The sequence below is a fragment of the Ptychodera flava genome, chromosome 17, assembly GCF_041260155.1.
Source record: "Ptychodera flava strain L36383 chromosome 17, AS_Pfla_20210202, whole genome shotgun sequence".
Classification (NCBI taxonomy): Eukaryota; Metazoa; Hemichordata; class Enteropneusta; family Ptychoderidae; genus Ptychodera; species Ptychodera flava.
Window position 1 is genome coordinate 26,172,455 of NC_091944.1, and position 16,702 is coordinate 26,189,156.

The 16,702-nt window shown below is 36.7% G+C and overlaps 2 protein-coding genes across 2 annotated transcripts in view; both read left to right on the forward strand.

Moving 5' to 3' along the window:
- Positions 1-16,702, forward strand: part of LOC139115887 (macrophage mannose receptor 1-like) — a 147,673-nt gene that overhangs the window by 25,634 nt on the left and 105,337 nt on the right. The window lies entirely within an intron of this gene.
- LOC139115892 (uncharacterized) lies at positions 3,558-10,833 on the forward strand. The gene is made up of 5 exons (XM_070678306.1): positions 3,558-3,692; positions 4,445-4,721; positions 5,197-5,267; positions 5,860-6,139; positions 10,437-10,833. Exons 1-5 carry the CDS (start codon positions 3,644-3,646, stop codon positions 10,510-10,512), a joined length of 753 nt encoding a protein of 250 aa, XP_070534407.1. The 5' UTR covers positions 3,558-3,643; the 3' UTR covers positions 10,513-10,833.

Sequence of the window (16,702 nt, forward strand, 5' to 3'; positions counted from 1 at the left end):
TATATTATATAAGATATATAAGATATATAGATATGTAATATATATAATTAGTTTTATATATTATATATAAGATATATAAGATGTATAGATATGTTATATATATATATATATATATATATATGACATTCAGCTCCAAACTTCGTATATATATATATATATATATATATATATATATATATATATATATATATATATATATATATATATATATATATATATATATATCTGAGGATTGCAAGATGCATGAAACTTAAGTAATAGATTTCATTACTTTGTACTTGAAGTAATCTGTTTATTTATTTATAACGCTCTGCTTTTTGCATTGAGCACCGTAATTTCCCTCGAGGACATCTGTATACTTCGATATATATATATATATATATATATATATATATATATATATATATATATATATATATATATATAATATATATATATATATATATATAATATTACTTTGTACTTGAAGTAATCTGTTATTTATTTATAACGCTCTGCTTTTTGCATTGAGCACCGTAATTTCCCTCGAGGACATCTGTATACTTCGATATATATATATATATATATATATATATATATATATATATATATATATATATATATATATATATATATATATATATATATGACATTCAGCTTCAAACTTCGCATTGAATGAACCTTCCCAACATCTTAACGGAAGTATATGCATACTCCTTACAATTTACGTCGTTATATCCCTGCACGCCTGCTTCATTTTATCGCTGGCTTGGTCTTAGTAAAACAACTGCACAAAATATAGTGTAAACCTCCTCAGATATACGTCTGGAAAAACAAAGGTAAAAGCGATATCTCATTAAAAAATGCACTGTCACGGAAATTCTACATAATGCCTTGCACAGTCTACGCTGCGCCGTGCTTCATCTACATGTAACCCAATATATATATATATATATATATATATATATATATATATATATATATATATATATATATATATATATATATATATATATATATATATGACATTCAGCTTCAAACTTCGCATTGAATGAACCTTCCCAACATCTTAACGGAAGTATATGCATACTCCTTACAATTTACGTCGTTATATCCCTGCACGCCTGCTTCATTTTATCGCTGGCTTGGTCTTAGTAAAACAACTGCACAAAATATAGTGTAAACCTCCTCAGATATACGTCTGGAAAAACAAAGGTAAAAGCGATATCTCATTAAAAAATGCACTGTCACGGAAATTCTACATAATGCCTTGCACAGTCTACGCTGCGCCGTGCTTCATCTACATGTAACCCAATATTAATGACATGTATAGAGCTTCATTTTAAATAGTTCATGTATACAGCAGCTTGACATGCAGTGGTATGCCTGTCCTTGAAAAACACTTGAATCAAAGCAAAGCAACATACGATATCTTTGTCATCCAACATTCTTTCATACTGTTTTGTGATTAACCTCAGTACTTTTTGAGTGTCATGTGACAAACTCTTCGAAAAGTATGCAGCCTTTATAAGCAATGTGCATTTAAAGTCTGAATAGCAAGTTAGGAGCAATGAAATTGAAAAGCAACATCAATAGCAGATCGGACACTATGTTCTTAGTGTGTTAGGGCTATCTTTCGCAGTCATGCGATTCACCCAGCAGCCTGATTATATGGGGTCTTTTGTTCTTTTCAAATCCAAAACTGGTATTATTTTTATCGAATTTCTTTTTTTACGTTTTTTCTTTCTTTCTTTCTTTCTTTCGTTTCTCGTATTGTTAGGTTTATGTTGAAAATTTTTTGCAATAGTCGTCGATTTCCTTTCCTTTTTACCTTTCTTCGTAAATATTATGTAGTTTCGTTCTGTTGGTTACCTGTTTTTGAAGTCGTCTTTTGGAATGATGAATAGATGAAAACGTGACTAAATTGCCAGGTACGAGTAATGCAATAAATGTATTTCAGTCCTTAGATCGGTATTTTGGTAAAATAACCAAAACGCAATTCAGTAATATTGAAATCATGCCGGTAGTATAATAGTATTCATTACTAGACGCTGTTCGGGGTAAAAAATAGAAGGTCAGCGAAATACTCTGTAATTCACTATTTGCTCGAATCATGCTTTATGCTGGAGATGACAGAGAATACGTTTTCTTTCACAAACACTTTTCAAATCGCTAATTTAGATTTCTCTTCGTTCTTTGTATTGCACTGAATGATCTCTCGAATATTCAGTGTTTGTCACGAGTTCACAAACGCTTTCATGTTGAATGTTGTATCGACTTGCCCGTTTATTGGTAAAAATGGCTCTGTGTATGAATGATTGCATCAATGCTTTGCACAGGCTTGGGTGATTTACTTCATCTGGCAGCCAAAGAACCTTATTAGTAAGAGAAGGGGCGTTTGAGTAATACATGATAATAAAATATAATGTGAATTGTATCGTTTAAACGTGTACGAGGTTTGTTATGTATCATTTCGTGTGTTGTTTTTGATGATACACAAATTATAATTATATAATGGCGAGTATGCATAATACTAAAGACAAATATACCTTTACAATGATTTTTAACTGGCTTGCTTTTGTTTGTTTGCTTGCTTATTTTAGTCCTGGTGACTATACTTCTAACAGCAAAGATTGAGCAGATAATATACCGAATCGTCACTTAAATTTGGTCATACATTGAGAAAAGATCAGCCGATTGACATCTGTGTGTCTGCTTGATATGGTTAGGATTCTTGAATTGATAAAGGTGGGGATATTCGTTCTTATTTTGGCAGGCGCCAAGAGGGCAGTCTCTTGGCGCTGGTAAGTATTTTTGGGTTTTTTTAATACACAAAGTGATGCAGCCTTAATATTTAGATTCAGGAAAACATTAAACATGGAGAAACCTATCGATAACACACCTCAGCACAACTAATAGAAAAAATGCGTAAATTTATGATATAGGCAAGACTCAAGATAAAATACAGGGTCCTGTTTCTGACGATAAGTCTTCAGTAACTGAGGCAATTCCAGGGGTTATTTTTGCGAAAGGGAAAGAAATTTTGCCTTTGACTATAACGATAATGTGCACTAACTTCGAAAAAATGTAATATACTACCTGATATAAAAAATCATGACTTTTGATTGTTAACAATGCTCTCACGCAAATGCGTATTCAATACATTAGAATATGTCTTAGTGAAACATATAGAGTGAATGTCATTAGTAGGTAGACAAACCAGAAACTGAATGAATATATTAGAAAAATAATCACCACGATTGACTTGAGTTGCAATGATCAACAATGTCTAACAGAATACAGAACTTAGATGAAATTTAAATTGTTAAGCAGCTTTAAATTTCTATGTCGGAATAATTGTTATTTATCCCTTTCAAGAACCAAAGGTTGTTGATCTTGTTTTTGTCTTTTTAAGGCAATGAGATGTTTAGCACGTTAATCGAGGAAACCATGTGAAGGACGTCACGGCGCATGTGTAAAATATTGTGTAAAATATCATGTGAAAAATATTCAAATGTCATAATAATGATGTGGAATCTCACTATTGGCTGTATGTGCACTGCGCAACTTTTATTTTACATCGCCAAAAGCAGATAAATTGGAACCAGAAAAACGGCCGATTACATCGTTTGGTCATCATCTGAAGATTGAACAGCTTTTCAACATGAAGATATTGGTAATTTCGACCGTTCTGATCCTTCTTTGTGGAACAGGTGAGTTTATCGCTGATCGTTGTTTTTGTATGATGAGGTAGTCAGCTGTCTTATGAGAATGTACAGGTATAAAATTATAAGATTACAAGCATAACTTAATGTATGAATGTGAAGAGTCGAGTCAGGGTACAGTTACATTAGCAGGGAATAGATTAAAATCAGCTTCTGATTGTATTGTTCTCGAAACCGTTAACTTTAGGTTCATGATAATTATTGTGCGTTTTCACTCATTTGGATATCGATGTTGAAACTCAACAGCCATCCAAATGATAGTGGCGTAACTCTGTACTATAGTTTATAGGAAAGGGATTATCTCTCCAGACCGTGCAGTGTGACCAAACCTTACCTCTGTGACTATATATCACGTAATTATCCTTACGTATGGAGGTACAATAACGTATGGACGAGACAAATATGCTACACTGTTTAATTTTTCGTAGGACTCAAAACTATAAAGGAGAAAGAGTATATGCTTACAGTTTTAACAATGTGCGATTATTTACTTAGAGTTGCAAGCACAATTATTAATATATAACGTTATTGAAAGCCGAAAATTTCAGTTTAGCATTGTTTAGGCGTAAAATGGCAGTTGTCATCGATCTCAACTTACCCTAGAAGTTGGAGGAGGCGGCATGCTCTGCATGTTTTGAGAATCAGCAAAACGATCTGTCCGTCGTCAATATTTGTGTAACAAACAACTTTTTCGACGACTTAGTTTTCTTTCGCTGCTCTTTCTATTTGTGTTTTTAAAGCATTCGGATTTCAGTTGTTCCCTGAGGCAAAGAGTCACAGCGCTGCCCAGGCAACATGTATAGAAAATGGCATGATTCTGGCTATCGACACGAGCAGGCACACTCACTCAGCTATATTATCACTGCTTGACGACAACGGATATGGAAGCACTGATGTCTGGATCAACGGGCACCAGAATAATAGTATATGGGTCACCAACGAGGGAGATGAATTGACATGTTACCTTCCATGGCAAGATGAAGAGCCAAACGGTAGCGGCACTTGTCTTCAACTTTGGTAAATGTCTTTTCTGTATTACACTAAGTGTGTTCTTCGGTGTTCGGCACTCATTTCTGATATTGCAAATTTGGCGGCATAATATTATATTCCGTTTTTTCCAAGTTACTTAGAAAAATGATAATATTTCCTTGAACAAAAGAGAATAATGGCCATACAAAGACAAAAATCGCTAGAACGCTTAGTGATGACAATGCCTTTTTAAGTTCTATTTTAACTAAGGTAGCTTCGTTAACATAATAATTATTCCCTCGTTGCGGAAAATGCCGAAACGCATTTGATTGCGAAATATACTCGTCGTTTCAAAAGCTTCCAGCAGTTTTACGTCAGAGCTACATAAAATCCCTAGCGAATCGATTTTTTCTATGACATTCCTTCTCGTCTGCTTGAAATATGCATATCCACGTCTCTAAAATAACCGAAGCTTACTAATGAAACTAGCATATTTACTATCTGCATTTTTATTGTTCTACAGGGCTGCAGCGGACCATAAGTGGGATGATACCCCGTGCACTGTGACAAAACCGTTTGTATGTGAACCTAGAGGTACTGTAGATCGCTATGCAAGTTCCTATCAGAAGCATTCGCAATTTATAGAAACTGAATGTAGTAGGTCATAGCTGCAAAAAAATAGTGTCGTACGTTTTGCGATTTTGAAAATAATGTTGCTTTGAAGTGAAATTTTCGACTGTTTAAAGCAAGCACATAGTGACATGAACAAGGAAATAATTCTTGTTGCGAGAACTGACGGGTGTATTCTGAAATGAAAAGACGACTGCATTAAATTACACAGAACTCGTCCTTCCATTAATCGTCATGTTAATATGACCAGGAAAATGGCCAGGGTTCCTTTACGTTGTTAAATGATACATCAGGTATTGGCATGGGACGTCGGTCAATTCATGATACACGTGATGGTGAAGACTGGACTGGTCTCAGTGCCTGAAATAAATGTCATTACCTGTTGAATCCCATGGTACCTATTGAAACCTCAAACAAATAACTACTTTATTACATCGCCATAGTATCTTTGTTATATCTTGCATCATGCTATTTTCCACGATTTAGTAGAGATCACTTTCGAAACAGATGCCAACCTTTTTTCCAAAGCACTAATATTACATATATTGTCAAACAGACTTAGGCTTCCGATTATTCGAAGATTTGATGAGCCAGGGTGATGCACAGGCATCATGTGAAGCAAACGGCATGACGTTGGCGGTTGACACGAGTCCGATCACACATAAGGTGATCGATGGACTGCTTCACGACAATGGATATGCAAACACGGATGCCTGGATCAGTGGTCATCAAGATGACAGTGGTGCATGGGTCGACGATTATGGAGATGAACTCACATGTTATCTGCCGTGGGTTAGTGATGAGCCAAACGGTAGCGGCACTTGTCTGCAACTGTGGTGATTATCCCTTTCTAACTAAAATATATTTCTCGAGAAGTTTCTTGATTTTGATGTTACGAATTCGAACGAGCTACCCATCATGTATAATGCTTCATATCTGTATATTGTCCCAGTGAACATACTAACGTGATAAATGTATCGTGTAGAGTGGACCACTGGAATAGATGTTGAAATATTACAATTATAATATATACAATTGAGACCTAAACTGCTGCAGTACATGTATTTATCATACATGCTATGCCTGTATTGCCATTCTTCTATTGTTCAGACGGTAATGATATGAACCCATATTTTAACTAGTGAAAATACCAATTATATTTTCACTGTAACCGAACTACTTACAGCGATGCGTACACGTAACCTTCGTTGGTATATGTACATATAAAACAGCTGAGCGAATAGGACAAATGACAATCCAAAACGACATTATGATTATGGTCAAAATTATGTAGTTTGCAGTCAGTTCATGGGCATTGCACTTCTAGGCACAACAAGTACACAAACGTATTGAAAATTTGTATCATTTGCCGACTCCTGTTATCGTTCACGGCCGGGCGGTGCAATGTTTTCGTGTCCGTCTACGCTGATGAAGATTACATGTAAGATATCGGTTGACAGTGCATCATGATAGGACGGCTTTACGACAAGTTTCCTGTTGATAACCTTAAGTATCTGGGCGGTGAATTACATCGTGTAAGTCGTAAATGAGCCACAAAAATCCAACTGCACTGAAAATACTCGCGACAGACAAGGTTCAAGGTGCACATAATATTCCGATTTGTACCTGTCAGTGCAATGAGATTCACAGGTCATGATCATGTCTGGTGGCACCGATGCGGTGCGGGTTTCAGACACAATGTAAGATCTAGGGAAAGTCAAACTTTCGCTTAGGTTGTTAAAGGAAGTTTACTTCTATTTAGGCAAGCAAGGAACGAAAATATACGAGCAGACGATGGAAATACCTTTGAAATGTTTTATTTGTACAGCAACAAAATCACGAACGAGTTACGACACTACAGCTTACAATGTACTCACTTCCTGTTTTCCCTAATCCGCTTACCCAGAAGGTAAATTCGGCATATTTGACGTTGAGGACATTTTTAATTCTTCGAGATAAAGTGACTGGTATGGGTATTATATCCACTGTGCATTCATAGATATCGCAGAGCTGCTTGCTCCATGCTCTAAGCTGTTCATACTCGATTTAGTTAGAAATCGAACGCTGGCGTGGCGCGAGTATTTTGACGCGATTTTGGCGGCCTCATAACTTCCACGCAGGGATGATGTTATGTATCAAAACACGAAAACACAACCATTTTACACACTCCAGTCTATGTTTTACATCCACCGTAATTTTAAACTAAAAATAAATCTTCTTCAAATTGTGAAAACCTATGTCGACATCGTAATATTTAAATTGTTCCTTTTAAAAGTGTCCCATAAACCCTCCTTTGAAGTGCAATGGCCCAATAACGGAATTGTTTCGAGAAGTGATACGGTTGTCACACTCCTTTACAACCAACGTTTTATAATATTTAAGTGCAATCTGGAGGAAGCAAGGTCGATTCCAAGTTAATTTCGTTGCTAATTTCGGAGCGTCGGTAGGAAAACGGTCATAAACAAAGCATGCATGTATGATAAAGGGGTTATTGCACTAAGTTAGGGCGATACCGCGTCATATTCTCATGGTGCGTCCGTATTTTGACGAGTTGAGCAGCAACACGTCAAAATGCAGACACATCATGAGAATACGACGCGGTATCGCCCAAACTTCGTGTAATAACCCCTAAACATTTCCTTCTATTAAAATCAAAGTGCAGATACTTAATACGTTTTGTTGATGTGAAGGGCACAGCAATAAAATTTTGACAAAATTATCTTAATGTTCATTACTATAAAATTAATTTTGTTTTCCTTCGCGTGGCCTCGCGACGTAGGGTTCGGTTCCCACAGCCCAGATGTTGACATTTCTAGTCACATCGCTAATAACTCAGTAAAAAACAAGGTCTCATTGTTTAAGCTCCGTAAGGCTGCGTTCACAAAAACAAAACGGTGAAGGGGGAGGGCGCTGGAGGAAGTCAGGCGGGATTCCAAAATTCTGGTGCAGTAGATGGGGACTTTAAAGTTTTGCTCTGCCTACAGGTAACCTGAAAATTTTTTGGTTCCCCTTCCCTTTTTGCATTTTCGAATTCCAAGGTTGGGTAGGTATTTCAATGAGAAATTAATTACATTTTAATGTCATCAATTTTTTCTAATGTAAGTAATAATCAAACAAAATCTAGAATCATTTTGTCACATTTCATGGCTTTTATCTCGAAAAGGTCTAAAGATGTATTGACTTAACTGAATACTGTGTGTTTCAGCATGCTGGAGGGGGACAACAAGAAACTATATTTGATATATTGCATCTGTAGTTGAAGCTTCTGCCCCATTGCTAGGCCCAAGTTCATTTTGTTTGTTTTGTTTTGTTTTTGTTTGTTTTTTTGGGGGGGTTTGCGACAAATTACAAAACCTAGAGTCCATACTTACAGTCTTTTGACAATGCATGGTACACACACATATGTAGGCTGTGTTGGCAAGCTGAATACTATACAGTTCACATGCTATAGGGAGTAGAACAAGAACGCAGTTGTATAAACTCAACAGAATATTGTCAAATTATAAAAGTTAATACAGATAATGCCTAAGGGCAGTGTCACTATACTGCCCTGCTACTGCAGTGTCACTGTCACTGCATATCTGAGCAGTGACAGAGATAACTTTGACTCTACGGACATGGTAGTTGAAGAAGGGTTTGGGTCATACGACGCTTATGACAGTGAAAAATACTAGTGCACCAGATCAGGCCAAAGAGCAACACATAGAAGACGAGGAGACTTGAAAAGTTATCAGGAATTTTTCAATTATAGCAAATGAAAATAATCAAATATTAAAGAAAAACGATGAGGTCACACAATACTTAGTTTTCTAAATTTTTACATTCTCATTGTAAAATAATACAAAAGTAAAACTTGAATAGTAAAGACTAATTTAAATGAAAAAATGTGTGAGTAAATGGAATTACTTTTATTTTACCAAATTTGCCATTGTCACGGGTAAGTTAAAACGTTAAGTTGATTGAATACTGAAACCTTTCAGTACAATCAATTTTGAGAATAATCTAAGTCATATATGTCTTGTTCATTAGAAGAAAATTTTTGGTAGGTCACTGTGTTCCGTTTTTCACAATTACGCAAAATGTAGCGAGGAAATCCCAACTTGCATACTCTCTTTCGGTCGTCATTTTATGTGCTCTTCAACATGTGACCTTGCCACATTTGGATTAACTTAAGTTGGCTCAGACTGATGATAAATCCAAAACTTTCACAGATGCGTTTAAAAATGAATCAATCTAAAGGCGGAGCCTCCTTTCAAAAGAGGGCGAAGGTATGGCGGCGTTCATTGTGTAAATGCGATTTTGAGTTTTTTATTCAGGCCGCAAAAACGCAAACAGGCTGCAAAGCGGCTAGCGCGAAGCTGCTGCCGATCAAACTCTGTGTGGTTATATTCAAAATTCTAACACGACAGGAAGACGATTTTTTAGGAATTCCGAGCGTTGGTGGTGGGGAATCAATGACCGTTGGCGATTTGAACCGACCATCAATCAAATTTAACGCTTGTATAAATTCTGTTTGCAGGATTAGCAAAAGTTGACAAAAGGTTGAGATAAGTTAATGTAATTAATGTTATAGAAATCAAACATCGTACTGGCCAAGTGTTTGACTGGGAGGAGAACGCCACCAATGCAAGAACCTGGGATTGAAAATTGCGGCTTTAAGAACTTGCATTAGGAGTATGACTCTACAAATTGCTAACAAAACGTAGTGTTGAACATTTGTGAACAGAACTGCGCAATACATGTTTAATTTTTTCTGCGCGCACATTCCTGACAAGCATGAGTGCTTGTGATAGTTGGAGGAGTCACTTGAAAAATTTTGATCACACAGAGGTTGATTTGAAAATATTTTTGAGGATATTGAGGGGGATCTGAAAAAAATAAAATTTCAATCGCGATTCCTCCAACCCATCCTCTCCCTAATCGGTATTTGTGAATGCAGCCTAAGCAATAAACAAGGCGTCTGGCAGGGAGATCTACCGACCTACCCCATTTCCTTCAGATTTACACACCGTGTAAAGAAGGTAGCAAAGTCCCCAAGCATTCAAAATACAACTCATGTGACATATAGTGTCATGAAGAACTCCAATGTTTAGCGCAATTCTAATCACTATATATCTATTTCATTTATTACAGGGCTGCACACCAGCATGGCTGGGATGACACACCGTGCAGTGTAACCAAACCATACGTATGTCAACCTTTTGAATAAATGAACTAATGATATCTGCGAAGAAGATACCTATCAAAATATTCTCAACCAAAAAGAAAAACCTCGCTCTTCAACAGTCATTTCCATACTTTTTCAAATTGGAGGGTAAACAAGGCGACATCTGCAACATAAACGACTTCCGACAAGTTCGACAAAAAACGGAGTAAATGTTTATTTTTCGAATACTCAATTTCGTGATGGGTTGTTGCTATATTCAGTAAAACTAGAAAGTAGCGCTCCTGACTGTGTCTATGTATATCTTCTGGTTTTCTGCTGGTCGTAATCTGTTAAATTGAAATAAAGGTTAATTAGCATTGAAAACGTTATTAGTCTGTCTGGCATTTGTTGTAATCATGTCTCACAGTGTTCGGTTTTCCTATTCTTTTTAGCCATTGATAACTTCGCAAACCGCTTCTCCGGCTCATTTTCTGAAAAGATAAAGTATAACACGCCTTGCTGGAAAAAAACAATTACTATGACAGAAGTCAGAGCTGTGGACGCATACGCCCGTAAAGTTCCTACATTGCTGCCGCAACCTTTTCATGATTTTTTCTCGGATTTTTCCGTGATCTCTAAAACGAAACATCTTAAACATTTAAACAGCAATTGAACGGCTGAACGTAGTGTCGCTACAATAGGTGACTTATTAACACTTAGACAAGTGTTTGAGCACAACATTTGCAATGACATACTTATGTATTGTTATGATATGTGATGTTAACAACAGGGAATCCCTTTGGACCTCGAATGATTAAGTCAAACGGAAAACATGGGCATTTCATCGGCGATTGCATCAGAAACTCAGTCTACCAGACATCTCAAAAAGGTGTTCATGCGCAGTTTTTCAATGGGCGATGAGGTCTCACAACTTCATGAGTAAGATACATGCAACACTCATAATAATAAATATACTCACTGACTTTATGTAAGGTAAAATATTAAGGTGTGCTGATGCCAGCGCCAGGGATTTAGAACTGCGACTATGGTGAACTCTAAAAAATGAAGGGCAGTATGAACACAGTATATGCGATCACATTTTGCATCGCTGCACAGCCAAACAGAGACCTGTACCTCAATCTGCTGCAGCAATTGAGTCTCGCAAAACAATATGTGACGAGCGGTGATATCTTCAATCGTGACGGTGCTGTATATACTCCAACCACCACGCACACTCTCTCTGATGGGCAAAATAAAAGCCGTAACTCTATTTGTTATTACAGTAAGATATTATCAAAACCTATGTATGTAGTTGTTTATTGTTGTTATGTGAAGATGACAAAATAATCTCGTTTTAAATGGTATCAAACCAATACGCGTGCCTAATAAAGAGCAATCTTAAATCCTCGTGTGGGCAACCAAGAACAAAAATCTACTGAAACATCGTGTCTGACAAGGATTATTGCTGCAATCTTGAGAAGATGAATGTTTACGTTTTTGGATTATCTTCATTAAAGAGGTCTCTAACATCTTGAGATACTCTGAGATTACATAAGTACATTTCGGAAAAAAATTCGATGCATTGCAAAACACATCAACATCACAGATTTTTGAAATTTATATTGTATCATGCTTTCGTCTAAAAATGAACAGCTCTGTTCAATGTGCGGTATTTTCAACATATGCCTTCATCGGACCGGGAGAACACATTGGTTGCAAAATGTTCGATTTGTACTGCATTATGATCAGGGTCAATCTATTGGATGTAAACAGATGGGCTGTGCAGATTATTGAGTCAGACATTAATGTGAGGATAAATACGAACACAACATATACTTCAATGACACATCGATATCATGATGGTGTTTTTGTTTCAAGAATGACCATAGAGTTTGAAAAATGTATGATCGGTGTGATTATATACAGTACTTAACAGAAAGGAAAGTTTGGACAAAATATCAACAGTTTTGTACAGGCAAAGTTATTTGCCTCTTCAGGAAGCTGATAACAACAAAAGCTATATTTTGGGATATATTTAGATCTGGAGGAGTATGAATGTTGGAGATAAACAATGCGTGTCAGTAACAAGATGTGACTTCAAATTCCCATTAAAAAAAATTATATTCAAGAAAGTACGTCCTAAAATAATGACATTTGTATTTCGAACTCCTGACTGACTTGATGCAAAATGTTAGTAGAAAGCTTTATATTGCAGTCACATTTAAACTGTGAACTGAAGTCACAGGCAATACTTTCCTCAACATTTCGAAAATACACTCATGAAATTTATTTGCTTAGTGCCCTGAAATGTCCTCTGTGTAGCGTAGTTCACAGTGTAGGCGCAAGACTCGCTAGCAAGACCCCCTAACTTAGTGACACAATAGAGAAGCTTCTACGTCATTAAAAATTAGCATGTACCATGGAAACACGCTATAGATGGCGCTTCAGTAAGGCGAAAATGGTGTAATACATCCAAAGAAATGACACGTACATTATGTACATTTTGATATAACATTCTTCAAAAGCTTTAAACAGCAAATTATTTTCATCAGGTCTCCTTTAATGATGCATACTATCCCAATCAATCACTGATCACAGCAAACCCATAATGATGATGTAACATGGGGCCCGGGGGCACCGACGTCCTTTGTACCTCCTTACTGTTTATTATTTGCCATAAATGTGAAATTTGGCAAAAAGTCAAATTGTTTGGACATAAATGAAAGTTATTTGAACTGGTTGGTTACTGCTCCAGCATAAGTTAAAGTGTGGATTCTAAGTATCAACAACCCTGATATGAAAGTGAATTAAGAATTAGAGATGGGACTCAATAGGATCAACACTATCTAAAACAGGAAACGGTGAACTTATATAATACAGAAGGGGAGAAAATTTAGCCAAAGGCTAATCTAAACCAAATTACTTAAACTGGACTGTTGGCATTGATTACACATGTATTTATTGTCCATCATATAGAAAATAAATTTGGGCCATTGGGTTGACTAAAAAACATTTGCTTGTTACACTCACCACACTTGTACTTAGTATTTGGAGTGTACACCTATCTACAATACAATGATAAAAAGTTTGGACTCTGTAGGTCAACAGTGCATCTTTAATGTGTGAGACTAAATAAGCTTACCCCTCAAGTATGTATAGGCCAAAGACAATATTTAATTTTGAATTATGTAGTGCAGGGAAGGACATACAATATGGTGAAAAGCAAATTAAATATAAAAACTGAATATACAATTATATGGAAATGTTGTTTTACAGTCATGAGTATCTGGTGTGTGCCGAGAGACAAATATAAAATTGGACAGTATCATCCTGACCACAGTTTGTCTGACTGGTTGTTTCCTTCTGATTTTCTGACACGGTGATAGGTACAAAATATTATGCTATTCACGATAGTTATACAACATAGCTTGCATTTTGTTCACAGTAGAACTGAGTTTTACATGTAAGATAACTTTCTCGTAAACTGTAAATTCTGGCTTCTGGCAGCTCAAACGTCGCAATACTACATTTTTTGATATGATATGGAGTGACTTCCACACATATGCAATATGCAGTGACAGTCGATATGTTCATAGTAAGAGTCTACTACATTCAAGCATAGTGATGTTGACAACTACATGCATGCCAGTGCACGATTTCAAAGTAGCAAGGATGAAATTCTAATGGTCTTTTAGTGGAAATATAGGTATTAAACGACAGTGAAACAAACAACATTAGTTATAGTGACCTTGCTGAAGTGCAATCTTGGATCATGTATGATCTGATGATCATGCCAAATTTATACCATGTCGGATTATGCCGTGATTCTGAAGTGCGCGTACTTCCTTAGTAAATCGGTCAACATCCCTGCGTACGATCATGGAGGTAGTAGTCTACTACCTCCATGGTACGATGCTGTGTGTTGCGCTACAGCTAATCGCCCCGCTCACCCTACGTACGGGTCTTTGCAGGGCTGTGGTGAGCGGGGCGATTAGCTGTAGCGGAACACACAGCATCGTACGCAGGGCTAGGTCAATATAAGCATGCACACACTGTAATAGCGATCGGAGTCAACAATGATGTCAAAATCAATGCACAACTGTCGAAATTACCCAAAATAAGCAACAGAAAACTAAAAGTTATCGCTATGTCGAAAGGACAGTACATCAACATAAAACGACGCTAGTTTGTTATGACATGGAGGTAGAAGGACAGAGCGTTCCCTCGCTCTCACCCAGCTATTAGTACGGGCCGCCGGTGGGATTGCCTCGCTGAAGCAATGGTACTGGGGAGTACGGAGTACGGAGGCCATCATTCTTCAGTCTATCGAAGGAGCGATTCGTGCCAAAAATACATGACAGCAACAAAGGTACCATCACTGGGAACTCCATATTTACAAAACATCATCACATACACACTAAAAACCCCCAAAAACGTCAAGATTCGCACCAGACGCGAGAAACGAGATGGCGTAAGTCCTTGCAAAACAATGCTAACTTGTTATATGCGCATGCGCATATTAAGGGGAGACCCATTTGATTTCGGGGGGGGTATGCAGGAAGTGGGTATGGGAACTTTTTTTGGTCAGAGAGACAGCATTTTTTTTATTTCTACTGTCAGACCTGCATCAATTTTTTTTTCAAATGGAGTAGCAGTGAATTTTCAAATTTAAGCCACTGTTTCACATATCACAGGATGGTTTTATGTATTCATTTTACATTCCAACAAATGAAAACAAAATGGAAAGTCTAGTATATATACAACTTTCAATTGTAGAACACTTTTTTGGCAAATCAACTGTGATCACTATACCTGCTTTTCTTTAAAATAGTCATTCCTTTTAAGTTCTCAGGGGGGGATGTTATCTTTTGTGGTCAGAGACAGAAAACAAGACTCACACATTGTATTTCTTTATATTGTTGTTCCTCAATTTTTCATTGTCAACTTGTAATCTTTCTAACATATTTATATTGAGAGAATAATGTATTGGTTTTAACACTAGTTTATTGACTCCTGTCTTGTGTTTTAAATTTTCACAATTTACAGAAGTCAAATAGTCCCATCTAGATATTGCCTATACCATTGAGATATTGCAACAGAAATCCTGAAATATGATTTCTTGGGTCAGAAAAGTGAAGGGAAACATCGAGTGCACTGAGGTGTAAAGTAGTGAATGCTTATATCGTAAGCGCTGGGAAAAAAACACATAAGAATTGCTTGTGGTAAAAACATTTGCGCTGCCTATGGCAGCATGCCAGCAAAGAATACATGAGGATAAAGTTTCCAAAATTTTGCTCATTTCAACTGCATTGTGACAATTCCTTTTTTATTTCTGTCTGTTATGAGAATTTTTTTTTTCTCAAGCCATTACAGGCTTAATTTTTTTCTTTTATTTCACCTGGTGACATTTTTTTTCTCAAAATCCTCCATACCCCCCCCCGGAAATCATGTGGTTCTCCCCTAAGTGAGCCCCTGACCTATACGGGTCAGTGGATTGCTTCCTCAATAGAACTGATATGCCTGCCGGTACCGGTGTTTATCGCCTACGGAGGCCATCATTCTTCAGTCGATCAAAAGCGCCTTTCGTACCAAAAAATACACGACAGCCGCAAAAGTGCATCACTGTCAACTTCATAACTATAGAATATGTTGAAATACACAGTGAAACGATCACGACGTAAAAACATGTACCCAGAACGAGAAACAAGATGGCGTCCGATTCGATTCTTCAACTCAGAATTGTCCTAGAGTTGTGCGCATGCGCAGACGGTAGCTTTAACGAAAGCGAGGCAAAATCAAGTAAATATAAAATAAAAATGGATAAAAATATTGTTTAAAAATAATACAAGGCATGTATCACCAAATTTTGAACATTTCTGACGGCATTGCAACTATACGAACACCCATGCCAAATATCACAATAATCAAATCAGTGGTTTTGAGGAAAAATTGAAAATAGTGGTTTTCAGAAAAAAGCTAAAAAAGTGACTTTAAAATGATTCAATCAAAAAAAGAAAAAAGACCGTTTGAGATACATGCCCAAGTGACCACCAGACCAAATTTCAGAAAAAGTTACTGAAGCGTTTCTGAGATACCTGCGTCCACAGCATACGGTCCACTGTATGCAACAACAGAGGCCGCGTCATCACATTAGTACTTTGTGCCCACAGGGCACAAAGGACTAAAAAACCTATTACAAAACACTGGCATCAGGTAGCGCCCTCAGGCACCGATATACTGGCTAAATCTAACT

Coding starts and splice junctions, on each gene's coding strand:
- LOC139115892 (XM_070678306.1), top strand. CDS start 3,644: ATGAAGATATTGGTAATTTCGACCGTTCTGATCCTTCTTTGTGGAACA. Junction 4,722..5,196: donor GGCACTTGTCTTCAACTTTG/GTAAATGTCTTT, acceptor ATTGTTCTACAG/GGCTGCAGCGGACCATAAGT. Junction 5,268..5,859: donor GTTTGTATGTGAACCTAGAG/GTACTGTAGATC, acceptor ATTGTCAAACAG/ACTTAGGCTTCCGATTATTC.